This window comes from Mustela nigripes, chromosome 3, assembly GCF_022355385.1.
Source record: "Mustela nigripes isolate SB6536 chromosome 3, MUSNIG.SB6536, whole genome shotgun sequence".
NCBI classification, from domain to species: domain Eukaryota; kingdom Metazoa; phylum Chordata; class Mammalia; order Carnivora; family Mustelidae; genus Mustela; species Mustela nigripes.
This window is the reverse complement of record NC_081559.1, coordinates 196,185,427-196,197,235: the sequence shown is the minus strand read 5'-3', so window position 1 is coordinate 196,197,235 and position 11,809 is coordinate 196,185,427. Positions and strand designations below refer to the sequence as shown.

At 65.3% G+C, this 11,809-nt stretch overlaps 2 protein-coding genes across 2 annotated transcripts; both read left to right on the top strand.

The window, feature by feature from the left end:
* Positions 1-2,248: 2,248 nt before the first annotated feature.
* Positions 2,249-4,578, top strand: LYPD2 (LY6/PLAUR domain containing 2). Its single transcript, XM_059395267.1, has 3 exons — positions 2,249-2,614; positions 3,651-3,770; positions 4,289-4,578. The coding sequence occupies exons 1-3, from the start codon at positions 2,554-2,556 to the stop codon at positions 4,492-4,494; spliced, it is 387 nt and encodes a 128-aa protein (XP_059251250.1). The 5' UTR covers positions 2,249-2,553; the 3' UTR covers positions 4,495-4,578.
* A 2,739-nt stretch (positions 4,579-7,317) lies between these two features.
* On the top strand, positions 7,318-9,205 carry SLURP1 (secreted LY6/PLAUR domain containing 1). Its single transcript, XM_059395266.1, has 3 exons — positions 7,318-8,068; positions 8,431-8,550; positions 8,866-9,205. Exons 1-3 carry the CDS (start codon positions 7,903-7,905, stop codon positions 9,120-9,122), a joined length of 543 nt encoding a protein of 180 aa, XP_059251249.1. The 5' UTR covers positions 7,318-7,902; the 3' UTR covers positions 9,123-9,205.
* The last annotated feature ends 2,604 nt before the right edge of the window (positions 9,206-11,809 follow it).

Below are 11,809 nucleotides of genomic sequence, written 5' to 3'. Positions count from 1 at the left end.
TACTCTGAGCCCTGATCCTGGTCATGAGCCCTGACCCTGGTCACACTCTGAGCCCTGATTCCTGGTCACACTCTGAGCCTTGATCCTGGTCACACTCTGAGCCCTGATCCTGGTCACAACCTGAGCCCTGACCCTGGTCATGAGCCCTGACCCTGGTCACACTCTGAGCCCTGATTCCTGGTCATATACTGATCCCTGATCCTGGTCACACTCTGAGCCCTGATTCCTGGTCACATCCTGAACCCTGATCCTGGCATTCTAAGTCCTGACCCTGGTCACATGCTATATCTCAACCCCGGTCACACTGCAAGTCCTGATCTTTGTCACACTCTGAGCCCTGACCCTGGTCACATGCTGAGCCCTGACCCTGTTCACATGATGAACCCTGACCCTGGTCACACACTGAACCCTGACCCTGGTCACTCTCTGAGCCCTTATTCTGGTCATACTCTGAGTCCTAACCCTGATCACCCTCGAGACCCCCACCCTGGTCACACTCTGAGCCATGATCCTACTCATACTCTGACCCTTGACCTACTCACACTCTGAGCCCTGACTCTGGTCACATGATGGGCCCTGATTTTGTTGCACTCTGAGTCTGGACCCTGGTCACACTCTTGAGCCCTGCCTTCGAGGCTCCTAGTAGGACTGGGGATGGCTGGCTTCTCAGCATGGAGGCACTAGACAGAGCCCACCCAAACTCTGATTGAGCCGCATCCCTCCCCGACCTGAGTAGACAGGTGCAAATTTGCAGTTAAGTTTCAGCCTGGCTGCCCAGGGATCAGGCAGAAACTATAGGAGCGGTGAACGCCCAGGGGCCAGGGGTGTGCTCTGCATGGAAAGCACAGGTGGGGCCTTTGGGTCTGAGCACAAGGAGCTGGGCTTGGTCCGGGCTGCAGCAATGGAATTGGGCTGGACGGAAGGAGGAAGCTAGGGTGTGTGTGGTGGGTGTCTAATCCTGTTAACGGCATCCGCGTCAGCGCCGACGGCAGCGTGGCGGCTTGCTCAAGTGTGAAATCAGACAAGCCCGGCTGCTGCTTGCGTTTCCCCAGCCCGCGCAAGGTGACCTGCTCAAGTCAGCAGCTGCCAGGAGCGTCCGATCCTATGCCCGAAGCAGAGTCAGTGGTTAGTGTTGTGTGCTAGTGTCGTGTCTCCAGAGCTGTGGTGAGGAAAGCATGATCCAGCAGGGCAGGTGGCTCCCCCAGGCTGGGCGCTCCGGGAAGCCACGCACCCAGCCCACAGCCCCCACCCAGTGTCTAGACGGGCACAGGACCTGTCAACTCCCACATGGAGCTGATCTCAAAGGAAAGCCAAGGACCGCATAAACGCTGTGGGGTGGGGAGGGGGGAGTCCCCAGACAGAATGTCAACCACAGGAGGGTGGGGGAGGAACGGGCATCCCTGGTGACAGGAAAAGCAGGAGCCAAGTCTTGGAGGGGAGTAAGATTTGGACCCTCTGGGAGAAGACGGAGGAGTTGGGTGGGGTTGCCGTGTGGCCCCAAGTGAGTCTGGACGCCATGGCCTTGACTTCCCAGCAAGAGGCCCTGGGACCTGCCAACAGCCCTCCCCACCCTACCCTGGGGTTCACCCTGGCAGCTGTGGGCTTGCTAGAGGGTGTGACTGGGTCACGGGTAGGGGACATCCTGGGGCGGCTGAAGTGCAAGCACTCAGGGGGGGATGTGTGTGCGCCTGTGTGTTGGGGGGCAGCCGCGGCTGAAGTCACACTTCGGTGCTGTCTGGGCCTTGGGCAAGGGCCTTGCTGTCGATGGCCTGACCTACAACGGTCCAGGAGAGCCCTGCCCAAGGGGCAGCCCCTGTGGTTTCTTTAGAGACCAAGGTGTACCTGCCCCTCCAGTGGGCACTGGGGCTAGTGTCCCCAAAGTGACCCTGGCCCCTCCCCAGCTCCACCCTCCACCCAGGACCTTCCTGTTGACCCAGCTCTTTTCCTGTCTTTGTGCCCATAAGCCTCTCCGTACACTTCGGCTGGTTGTCCCGGCAGCGGTCGTTCCCGTCTCTCCGTGCCCCGTGAGATTCCCTCAAGGGAGCTGGGGTGGGGGTGGGGGTGGGGTTGCAGGCCCCCTTGGTAGCATTCAAACCCAGAATTACTAGACTCAGACTCTGCCCTGGAGGCAGGCCTGGGGACCCCTGTGGGAAGGGTGCCTGGCAGAGGCAGAAACCAGGGTGCGGGTAGGGGTGGAGGAGGAAGGAGACGGCGTGGAGCCTGGGGAAGGCAGTCCTAGAGGGAGGTGGGGGCCCCGAATCACAGAGAGGGGCCGTCAGGGCCAGGAAGGGACCCCAGGCTGTGAGGAGGTAGAGGAAAGAGGAAGAGGACAGGGAGGCAGGAGGAGCCCCCACAGAGCAATTGGGCTTCCAGTGCAGGCGGGAGGGGCCCCAGTGGGTGGAGGGGGGCGGGTCTCTGCACCTCTGCCGCCCACAAGAAACCCAATCCCACTAATCTGCTTGGCTGACCGGTCGGGTGGCTGCACTGGGTGTCCACTGTCCCTGCGGGCAGGCCGAAGGCGAGCGTGCTGCAGAGCAGGGTGAGGACTAGACCATGAGGGGGCCACGGCTGGCGCTCCTGATGCTGGGGCTGGTGACCTGCGGCCACGAGCTCGGTGAGAGGCACGGGGCAGGGGGCCCAGGGAGTGGAGGAAGGCGGGGAGACCTAGGAGAGGCGGGGTGGGGAGCAGGATGAGCCGCAGGGAAGGGCGCAGGTGTCTGAGGGGGAGGAGGGCATAGCCCCAAGGGCTGCCCCCCCCAGGGCTGGGGAGGCTGCAGAGGCTCTGGGAGCCAGCTGGGGAGCTGCATGTCACTAGGGGCCCTGGGCGCCCCGGAGAGGCTGTAGCTGGAGAGGTCGTGGGCAGAACCAGATTCCCCAATTCTGGGGCCATGTGAAGGCAGGGCTCAGGGGCGTCTTGGGGAGACCAGGAAGGCTCTGGGAACTGGGGCTGACACGGCGGTCTGAGAGAACACCTGGGGGAGATGCCCCAGCCCCCACAGGGCCCCCACATTCAGCCAGAAAAGGAGCTGGGCAGTGGGGGCCCCAGCCAGAAGGGAAACAGATCAACCAGAGGCACAGTGACACGCAGTGGGGGTAGAGGAGCCTGTGGCCTCGGCTGTGCTGGTCCAGCGGTGGGTGGGGCAGAGCAGCACACCCTGGGGCCCCGCCCCTGCCAGCCAGCACCCCAACCTGCCCCTGTCCCCGAGCTGTGGCTCTTCCCTCCTTTGTTAATCTGGCACCAGTGGGTGCCCCAGGCCCAGCCCGACCCACCCTGCACCCCACACACCTCCTTATCTGTTCCCGGTGCCCACTGTTACTCATTGCGTGCTGCTCTTTGCTGGTCAGGATTCCGAGGGGTGTCCGGCCACACTGAGGCCCTCCCTCGCCCTGCAAGGACGCCCGGCTCCCTGCAGCCCTCCTCGATGCTTCCAGAGCTGTCCCCTCCACCCCTTGGCCCTGCAGGCTGAGCCTATCAGGGGCACGCTCTGTCTCTAAGGACCACAGCTCAAACCTCCTGACACCTCCCAGAATCTGGGCCGCTGGGCACCAGCAGCCTGGACCGTGCGGCCCCCTCAAACCTGGGCCTCCAGGACGGGGGCTCAGGGAGGGGCAGGGCAAGCCTGATGTGTCCTTTGTCCCTTCTTACCCAGCGGAGGCCCTGCGATGCTACACCTGTCATGAGCCTACAGGTGTGTCCAGCTGCGTCACCGTCGTCACCTGCAATGCCAACGAGACCATGTGCAAGACCACCCTCTACTCCCTGGAGATAGGTCCGCGGGAGCTGGGGGGCGGGGCGATGGGTCCGCGGGAGCTGGGGGGCGGGGCGATGGGTCCGCGGGAGCTGGGGGGCGGGGCGATGGGTCCGCGGGAGCTGGGGGGCGGGGCGATGGGTCCGCGGGAGTTGGAGGGCGGGGCGATAGGTCCGCGGGAGCTGCGGTGGCGGGGCCGGGGTCCCAGGGTCAGAGCGCCTCCAGGACCCTCACCCCGGCCGGCCCTGCACAGTGCGCCTCCACCACCTTAGCCATTTGTTTGCAAAAGGGATTTTGGTTCCCAGCAGTTAGGCCTCCCTCCCTCCTCCTTTCTTTCCTTAAACGGAGAGGAAGCCTCCCCTTGCCCGGGGATTCCCTGGAAAGGGATGGCCTCCCGCAGCCAGCTGGGAGCCCGCACTCGGCTCACAGAGGCGGAAGGAAAGAGGAGCGGGGAGCGGGTCACGCCACTCTGGGGTCATGGGCTGGACGTGGGGGCCCTGAAGCTCGCGAGCTGACCGGACACCCAACATGGCCCACAGTGTACCCCTTCGTGGGGGACTCCACGGTGACCAAGTCCTGCGCCGTCAAGTGTGTGCCCTCAGACGTGGACGGCATCGGCCAGACCCGGCCCGTGTCCTGCTGCAACACGGACCTCTGCAACATAGACGGGGCCCCTGCACTGGCCTGCAGCTGCGGCCTGGCCTTGGCGCTGGCGCTCCTCCTGCTGGGCAGCCTCAGCCTCTAGAGCCCGCGCCACCTCTGTCCCCACCCCTACCCCCACCCCGTGCAAGCCAGTCCTGAGTGTCCCGGAAGAAGCATTGTTCCTGCACCAGGCCTCCTGAATCTCCTTTTTGGCAGCCCTGTCCCACCAGGGCGGGAGGGCTTTGAGCCTCAAGTCCAGCTCCCTCCACCCGACCCTGTGTCCCCCTTCCACCCCTTCTCAGCCCCTCCTCTCCTGGTCCTTTCCTGCCCCTCCTGGCCTCTGGGTTCTCTCTGGGGCTCTCTTCAGCCACACGGCTGCCCCCACCTGTCTCCTCTGCACTACCAAGATGTGCTAAGCAGGGATGGGCAGTAGGGCAGGAAACTAGGCAGGGCTCTGCTCTCTGGGCCCCGTGGGGTGGGGGGGGGCTGATTGTGGTGGGACAGAAAGCGGGACCCCACAGGCAAGGGCAGCACTGCACCTGCCAGGGTCGGATCACAGGTGGCTTCTCAGAGGAGGGGGCCATTAAGGCCAGGCTTTGAAGGACTGGGAAGAGGAGGGCAGGCCAAGTCAGGTGGAAGGAAGATCAGGCGGGCTCAGAGTGGCCCGGGATCCAGGATAGACCCGTGAAGCGCCTACTGCTTGCTCACCTGGCCCTGGTGACATGGTCCCCTTCTGTTGGTTGGCGGGGCTTGCTGCTGGGCATACCCACCACCTGCCCTCTCCAGGCTCACCGAGCCCCACTCCCTGGGGGCCTAGGGCAGCCCAAGCTCCAATGCAGAGCTCCATCTTCACCTTGGCCAGCACCAAATCCTCCAGATCACCCTCCCAGGAGTCACCTACCCCGGAGGCCTCTTGCCCGGAGGGCTCCCAGCTCTGCATCTGGGTTGAGACTCGATGCTCACACACACATGCATATACATGTATGTGCGTACACACGTGGTCCTGGAAACACACAGTGCAGGCCATGGACTTGAGGAAGACAGGCCCCGGCTCTCCCACCCAGTGCTGCCCCCTCCCCAGGACCACCTGAGGGAGGCAAGAGGGGGAGGGGAGGAGAGAGCCTTCAGTCACCCTGGGACCTGCGCCTCCTCCCTGTCCTCCTGCTCCAGCAGCTCCTCCTGGACCCCTGGGTGAGTTGGCCCGGCCCTGGGAAGGGGGCACAGCACTGGGGTCCAGCCTGAGTTGGGGCTGGGAAGCCCTCTTTCTGGCTCATCCCCACTGGCCTCTGAGTCCAGAGCCCTCACAGTCAGCCCTCGCCCCCCTTCTGGGGTTTCCTTCCCTTGGATGGTAGAGAGCAGCAGTCAGGACCTGAAGCAGGTCTCTCCTGGGGCAAGGGACACCCCATGCCTCTGAGAGAGGAGACCCATGGCCAGAAGGCCCGCTATCCCTGGGACCCCAGGAACCCGACATCTCTGCCTCCTGTCCATCTCAGGGGCTCTGTGGTCCTGAGCCAGATCCTGGGGGGCAGAACACCCCCGCAGCCCAGCGAGCCCTGTACTGTGTGTCTAGCACAGACTGGTCGCACAGCCTGGCCACCACCTGCCAGAGACCCCTGACTCCGGGAATGGCAGGGAAACTGGGAAGCCAGGCACGGCCAAGTGCTGGCAAGATGCCTTCGTTTGGGGTTGTAGCTCTGAACTCTGACTTGACCACAGAAGAGGCCCCGTCCAGTAATGCAGCACACCTTTCTTCTGGTGTTCCTGTGTGTCTCACAAAAGTGAAGAGAATGGCAGGGTCACTAGAGCTCTAGAGCCTGGTTTGGGACCCAGTACACACACACACACACACACACACACACACACACACACACACAGCCCTCCAGGGAAGCATGGGAACACTGTGTGCCCCCCCTCCCTCCTGGTCGCTGCTCCTGCCTGGCCTTCCTCCCCTCCGAAGCCAGAGCCAGGGCCCTTCCAGGCAGCCCCTGACAGCACACGGGGCCTCTCCCCTTCCTGCCCACCCCAGCCGCCTTCCTGGCACACTCGCCCCACCACTGCTCCCGGTTCCCGTCCGCCCCTTGCCTTCCCAGCTGCCCTCGGAGGCACAGGACATTCTGCCTGGTTCGCAGGTGAAAGAAAGGGGGTCAGGAGGGTTCGTGAGCAGACTGGTCCCACAGGAGGTCAGGTGGGGCCAGGGCCCACTCAATCTGTCAGACTCCACACTAGACACTCCCCAGTTGCTCTTGCAACATCCGGGGCGCAGTCGCGGGACCAGGCCCTGGGGAAGGGCCGCCCGGCTGCTGTCCGCGCCCGCACCTGCCATGTGAGGCTGTTGGCTTGGCAGCAAGCACAGTCTCTCCCTTTGCAAGCAGGGCCTCCCTTTGTTCCCTCAGTCCACGAGGCCCGATCACACCTGCCCTCAAAACCGCCCTGGGTCCCTAGTCTCATCCTCTCTCAGGAGTACGGTCTAGAGGGCAAAGGAGTCACCTCAAGGCCACACGTGCAGCCAGCAGCAAAGCCAAGACTGAAACCAGGACCCAAACCAGGATCTCCTGAGCGCCGGTCTCCGCTCCTCCCCGCACTCATCCCGCCGGGAGGCTGGGGGACGACTCCACACCCGACAGCGGGCGCCGTCCACACACGCAGCCTGCAGCACACTCACAATCTGTCCTCAGCCACCTGCCCGGCCAGCCGCTCGTCTCCGTCTACCGCCGCCCCCTCCTTTCCTCCCCCTGCACGCTGGGCCCAGCCACACCCTCCGCCTTCTACCCAGCCACGTCCTCAAACATCGCCCCCCCGCCCCCCGCCCCCCATCTCCTCACCCACTCACCCGTCCACCCCCCATTAGGCTGTCCGGGGACAGAGAAACGAGAGGGTCTGGAACACCAGGAAGACCCCTGGATGAGGGGCGCCTGGCCTGGACCTTCCAGCACGGGGAAGAGTTGAGGCCAGGATGGGAGGCCCGGGAGGGCTCCCACCAAGAGGCAGAGAACAGACATAGGTGCGGGCGCGGGGAAGCCTCGGAGAGAGGCGGGCCGTGAACAGCCGGAGAAGGCCGTTAGGTCAAGAGGCAGGGGTTGGGCAGAGCCCTGTTGTCTGGGGCCTAAAATCGGGAAGCTCAGGCTTGATCATTTGTAGGGAAGGGGCTGGCAGTGACTGTGGGGTCTGCCTGGAGCCCACACCCGTCAGCCCGAGAGAACCCTGGGGGGCCCATCCCAGCCCCCGTGACACCACCCCCACCCCACCGGGCGCCCACCCTCCTCTGCACCTGGCCCGATTCCCCGCCCCTGGGCCTGTGCTCTGGGGGGCTCCTGTGTCAGGAGGAGGACATCTGGGTGTGAAGGAGCCAGGCCCCCGTTTGGTGCCTGGGAGGCGTCCTCGCGGGCCGGCACCAGACAGGCTCCAGCCATGGGGGTCCCCCTCCTTGAGGGCCTGGGCGTGACGCTGCCCGCCTGCCCACCGTCCCGCCCGCTCCCTCCCACTCCTACCCTGTGCCGCCCGGCTGACTCACATGTCTCTTCCGCCACCACCCTGGCAGGCCCTGCAGGGCGGGCAGGGTATAAGTGTCCACGGAGGCGGCCCTGGTGCTGCCTGTCCCGGCTTCCGAGCGTGGCAGATGGCCTGGTGCAGGGCTGCCCTCCCACTGCTGCTTATCGCAGCGTCCAGCGTGCGTGGCGGTGAGCGGGACGGCTGGGAGGGACCCGTCATTGGCCTCACTCAGCCCACCTCCTCAGCGGGCAGGAGGCCCTTCAGGCACCCCCGAGGCTCACCTCCCTGGCCCTACATCAGCCTCCTGGGCCCAAGAGCCTTTGCTCGGGTCAGACTTCAAGTCCCCATTTTCTAGGCAGGAAAACCAAGGCTCAGTGGAGGAATGCGGCGTTCGGTCCGCTGGCCGGAGCCCTGGGCCTCAAAGGGTCTCAGTCAAGCAGGGGTGGATCCGAGGGGTATGCCCAGGGGCTAGACCGCACTTGGCCTCTGCTCCTGCGTCCCAGATGGCCCCCGAGGCCGGGTGATGAGGTCTGCCCCCTCCCCCGCCCAGGTGAGGCCTTCAAATGCTTCACATGCGAGCAGCCCACAACCATTTCGCTGTGTAAGAACGTCACTCGCTGCAAGCCGGAGGCCACGGCCTGCCAGACGGTGCTGGTGCAGGTGGAGTCGGGTGAGTCCGGCCCACAGTGGTCACCTTCCCCAAACGGTCCTCAGGGTTGGGGGACAGCGGTGGAGGTCCCACAGATTGGCTCTGGGGTGCACAAGGGCTGCATCAGCCTCGGGGCTCCAGGCCCCCCCAAGGCTGCACGGCATGCCCCAACAGACGCCTGGAGGGAGCAGCATGGCCCAGCCTGGGGAGGGGGGGGTCACGGGGTGTCCCTGGCAGAGTTGAAAAGGGCTGGAGCAGGTGCCTGAAATTTGGGGCAGGTGGAGAGGGCACTAGGCAGCGGAGGAGCGGGCTCTGATGCCTGTCCACCCCCGGCAGAGTACCCCTTCAACCAGAGCCCCAAGGTGACCCGTTCCTGCGCCAACTCCTGCATAGCCACCGACCCCGACAGCATAGGAATCGCCCACCCCGTCTACTGCTGCTTCTATGACTTGTGCAACTCCATGCAGGGCACCAGGCTGGGGGCCAGCCGCCGGGGGCCCCGGTCCTCGGCCACCTCCTTCCCTGAAGGGCCCAGCGCCACTGGAGATCGCCTCTACCCACGTGCTTCCTTGAGCTCCCCGAGCCTCAGGTGAATCGCGGGCCCCAAGGGCTACGAGTTTTGCCAGGGGCCCTCTGTCGCCCACCCTTGCAGAGGATAAATAAAGACGAGGCAGAGGCCACTTCTCCTTCCTGGGCGCCGACAGCGCGCGGAGTCAGCTTTCAGGAGAGACGGGCTGAGTCGGGCACATTCCGGGCCCCGGGCCTTCCTTCTCACCCAGGGCCATTTGGACTCATTTCACAGAATGGGAACCGGAGGCTCCGGGGGAGACAGGCATCCCGGGCTGGCCTTCCTGCAAACCAGTCCTACGGCACCTCAGAGCAGGACCCGTGCCTTAACCCAAGGGGAGTCTGCCCCTACTCCCAGAGTCTCCCCTCAGCCCCGGAGGCATCAAGCCCCCCCCACCCCGTTCCCGGGGTGGGAAAGAAGCTGGAGTCAAGGGTGGGTATGCCCGGCTCTACGGGGCCAGCACAGGGAAGCTGGGAAGAGAGCGGGGAGCCTGCCCGCCCAGCCTGGGAGTCCCAGGAGTGTGTGGGGTGGGGTACCTCTGGGCCAGCGGACACCCACACACCTCCACGGGCTTCGGTCACCTCCCCTGACAAGGGACCCACCATGTCCTTGCCGCGGGCACAGCTGCAATGAGAAAGAACAGTGTGCATGGAGCCTGCCAGTTTGTCCCAGACCCCAAGGGCCAGCGCTCCGCTCTGTGCCCTGTGGGTCCGGCCTCAGACTCCTGCCTTCCCCTCACGATGACCCCCAGCTGGCCCTGGTCATGACCAGGCTCGGCAGCCCTGGAGGGAGGTGGGGGCAGGAGCCACGTCTCGCACACAGCAGCCTCAGAGCCTGCGGCTTCCCCTCTCCAGGCCCAAATGCCCACCAGCGCTCTGGGCGGGGCCCTTTCCAGGTTCTGCATTATGGCCAGTGTTCCTGAGAGCCTCTAGCGGCCCCGGGTTTGGAGGCGAGGGGCCAAGGCCACGGCCTCCCCATGGGGACACCGCAGCTCTTGGCTTCCGCTTCCAGGGGTCGACAAGGATCCTTCTTCAGGATGAGGAGGGTGGGCCGGTGGGAGGCTCAGCAGCCACCCCAGTCCTGGGGGAAGCAGGCAGGTGGCCCCAGGGACCTGCGGGGCCTCCGCACTGCAGCGGCACGACCAGCAGAGGGCGCCCCTGCCCATCACCGCCTGAGCGCCAGGCTGCGGGGCCCTCCCCCGCCAGAGCTGCGCACTTCCCCGCCCCGCCCCCCCACCCCGCCAACTCAGCCAAGTTGACCTGAGGAGAGCCCCTGAGGTCTGTAGGCCTGAGAACAGCTCCCAGCCCTGCAGAGCCCGGTGTGCCTCAGGAGCTGGGGAAGCCGCACACGGGGCCCTGGGCGGACCGGCCCTGGGGTGGCCGCGGTGCTGCCCGGAGCTGCTCACACTGGCAGGGGACACTTGGGGCCTTGGAGGAGGGGGCACGTGCGGTCACAGAGAATGCAGAAGGACGGGAGGTCATCCACACGCGGGACGCTTAAACCCCACTGGGGCCAGGCCTGTGCCCTGGTCAGCAAGCCCCTCCCAAACTCCGTGGCTGGACCTCCTCCACACAGCAAGGGCGAGAGCGAGCCTCTCCTCCCCCTGCCCCCACCCGCTGGGGCGTGTCTCCCTTGAGAGGACAGAGAAACTGCAGTGGCCTGTGGGACACAGTGACGTTCAGCCCAGATGCCCGACCATCCCGAATGCCTCCTGCAGATGCACAGACCCATCCTGCCCCCCAGCCCCTGCCCCCTCCAGGGTGCCGCATGGCCGCCCGCACCATGTGGACCCACAGGGACCCAGACCCACTGTGTGCACAGCCTCCCCTGTCCCCACTCGCACTGGGGAATGTGTCCCTGTCTGACAGCTGCGGCGATCCCCAAGCTCCCCACTCCCCGCACATGCCCCACAGGACCTGCCCAAACACCTGTTAGACAAGGAGACGCGGATATCCACGGGGATGCCCGAGGGCCCCCGTGGGCCGGAGGCTGCTGCTCAGGGCAGGGGCGAGGCCCAGCGTGGCCAGCCCAGGGCGCCCTGGCCTGCCTGGGAGGTGGGAAGAGTGAGGCATCAGGCGACCTCCTCGGCCACAGACCACTGGCCTGCCAGCCCGCATCGCTTCCCCCATCACCGAACGCTGGCTGCTAACCCAACTTTCCCAATCACCCATTATCTCCCAGGCCCGCACAGCCGGGCCCTCCTGAGCAGGTGGTCAGAGCGTGACGTGGCCCCTGCCGTCTCCCCCTCCCCCGGCCACCTTGTGTTCCGGCAGCCCCACTTCTTACCCTCGTTGAGGGGCTGGCAGAATGAGCCCTATGCCGGCCGCACCCTCTACCCACCACGGTCCGCTGAACTCTGCCCACCTGCCACCCCACAGCCTCACCTCGGTAACCCCAGGCTCCAAGGCCGGACCTCCCAGACACCTCGGGGGATCTGGGACCAAATCAGAAAGGAGCACTGCCACCCACAGACTGGGACAGCCAGGTCCAGGGGCTGGGGACGAGGGAAGCAGCACGGCCTACAAGGGTTTGGGGCCATCCTTCGTGGCCTCGGTCCCGTGTTCTGTGAGATGGGAGCACATCTTGCTCGGCCCAAGACGGGGGGCCCAAGAAGCCTAGACAAACCCCCCGCAGAAAGACACCGCCGCGAGCGGCCCCCTGCTTCCCAGGGGGGGCGGGGGCAGGACTGGACGAACGACTTTCCCCAGCACA

What these genes read in the sequence shown, in the direction of transcription:
- LYPD2 (XM_059395267.1), top strand. Translation starts at nt 2,554, where the DNA reads ATGAGGGGGCCACGGCTGGCGCTCCTGATGCTGGGGCTGGTGACCTGC. An exon ending in GACCTGCGGCCACGAGCTCG is followed by an intron (nt 2,615 to 3,650) that starts GTGAGAGGCACG and finishes CTTCTTACCCAG; the next exon opens with CGGAGGCCCTGCGATGCTAC. An exon ending in CCTCTACTCCCTGGAGATAG is followed by an intron (nt 3,771 to 4,288) that starts GTCCGCGGGAGC and finishes CATGGCCCACAG; the next exon opens with TGTACCCCTTCGTGGGGGAC.
- SLURP1 (XM_059395266.1), top strand. Translation starts at nt 7,903, where the DNA reads ATGTCTCTTCCGCCACCACCCTGGCAGGCCCTGCAGGGCGGGCAGGGT. An exon ending in AGCGTCCAGCGTGCGTGGCG is followed by an intron (nt 8,069 to 8,430) that starts GTGAGCGGGACG and finishes TCCCCCGCCCAG; the next exon opens with GTGAGGCCTTCAAATGCTTC. An exon ending in GCTGGTGCAGGTGGAGTCGG is followed by an intron (nt 8,551 to 8,865) that starts GTGAGTCCGGCC and finishes CACCCCCGGCAG; the next exon opens with AGTACCCCTTCAACCAGAGC.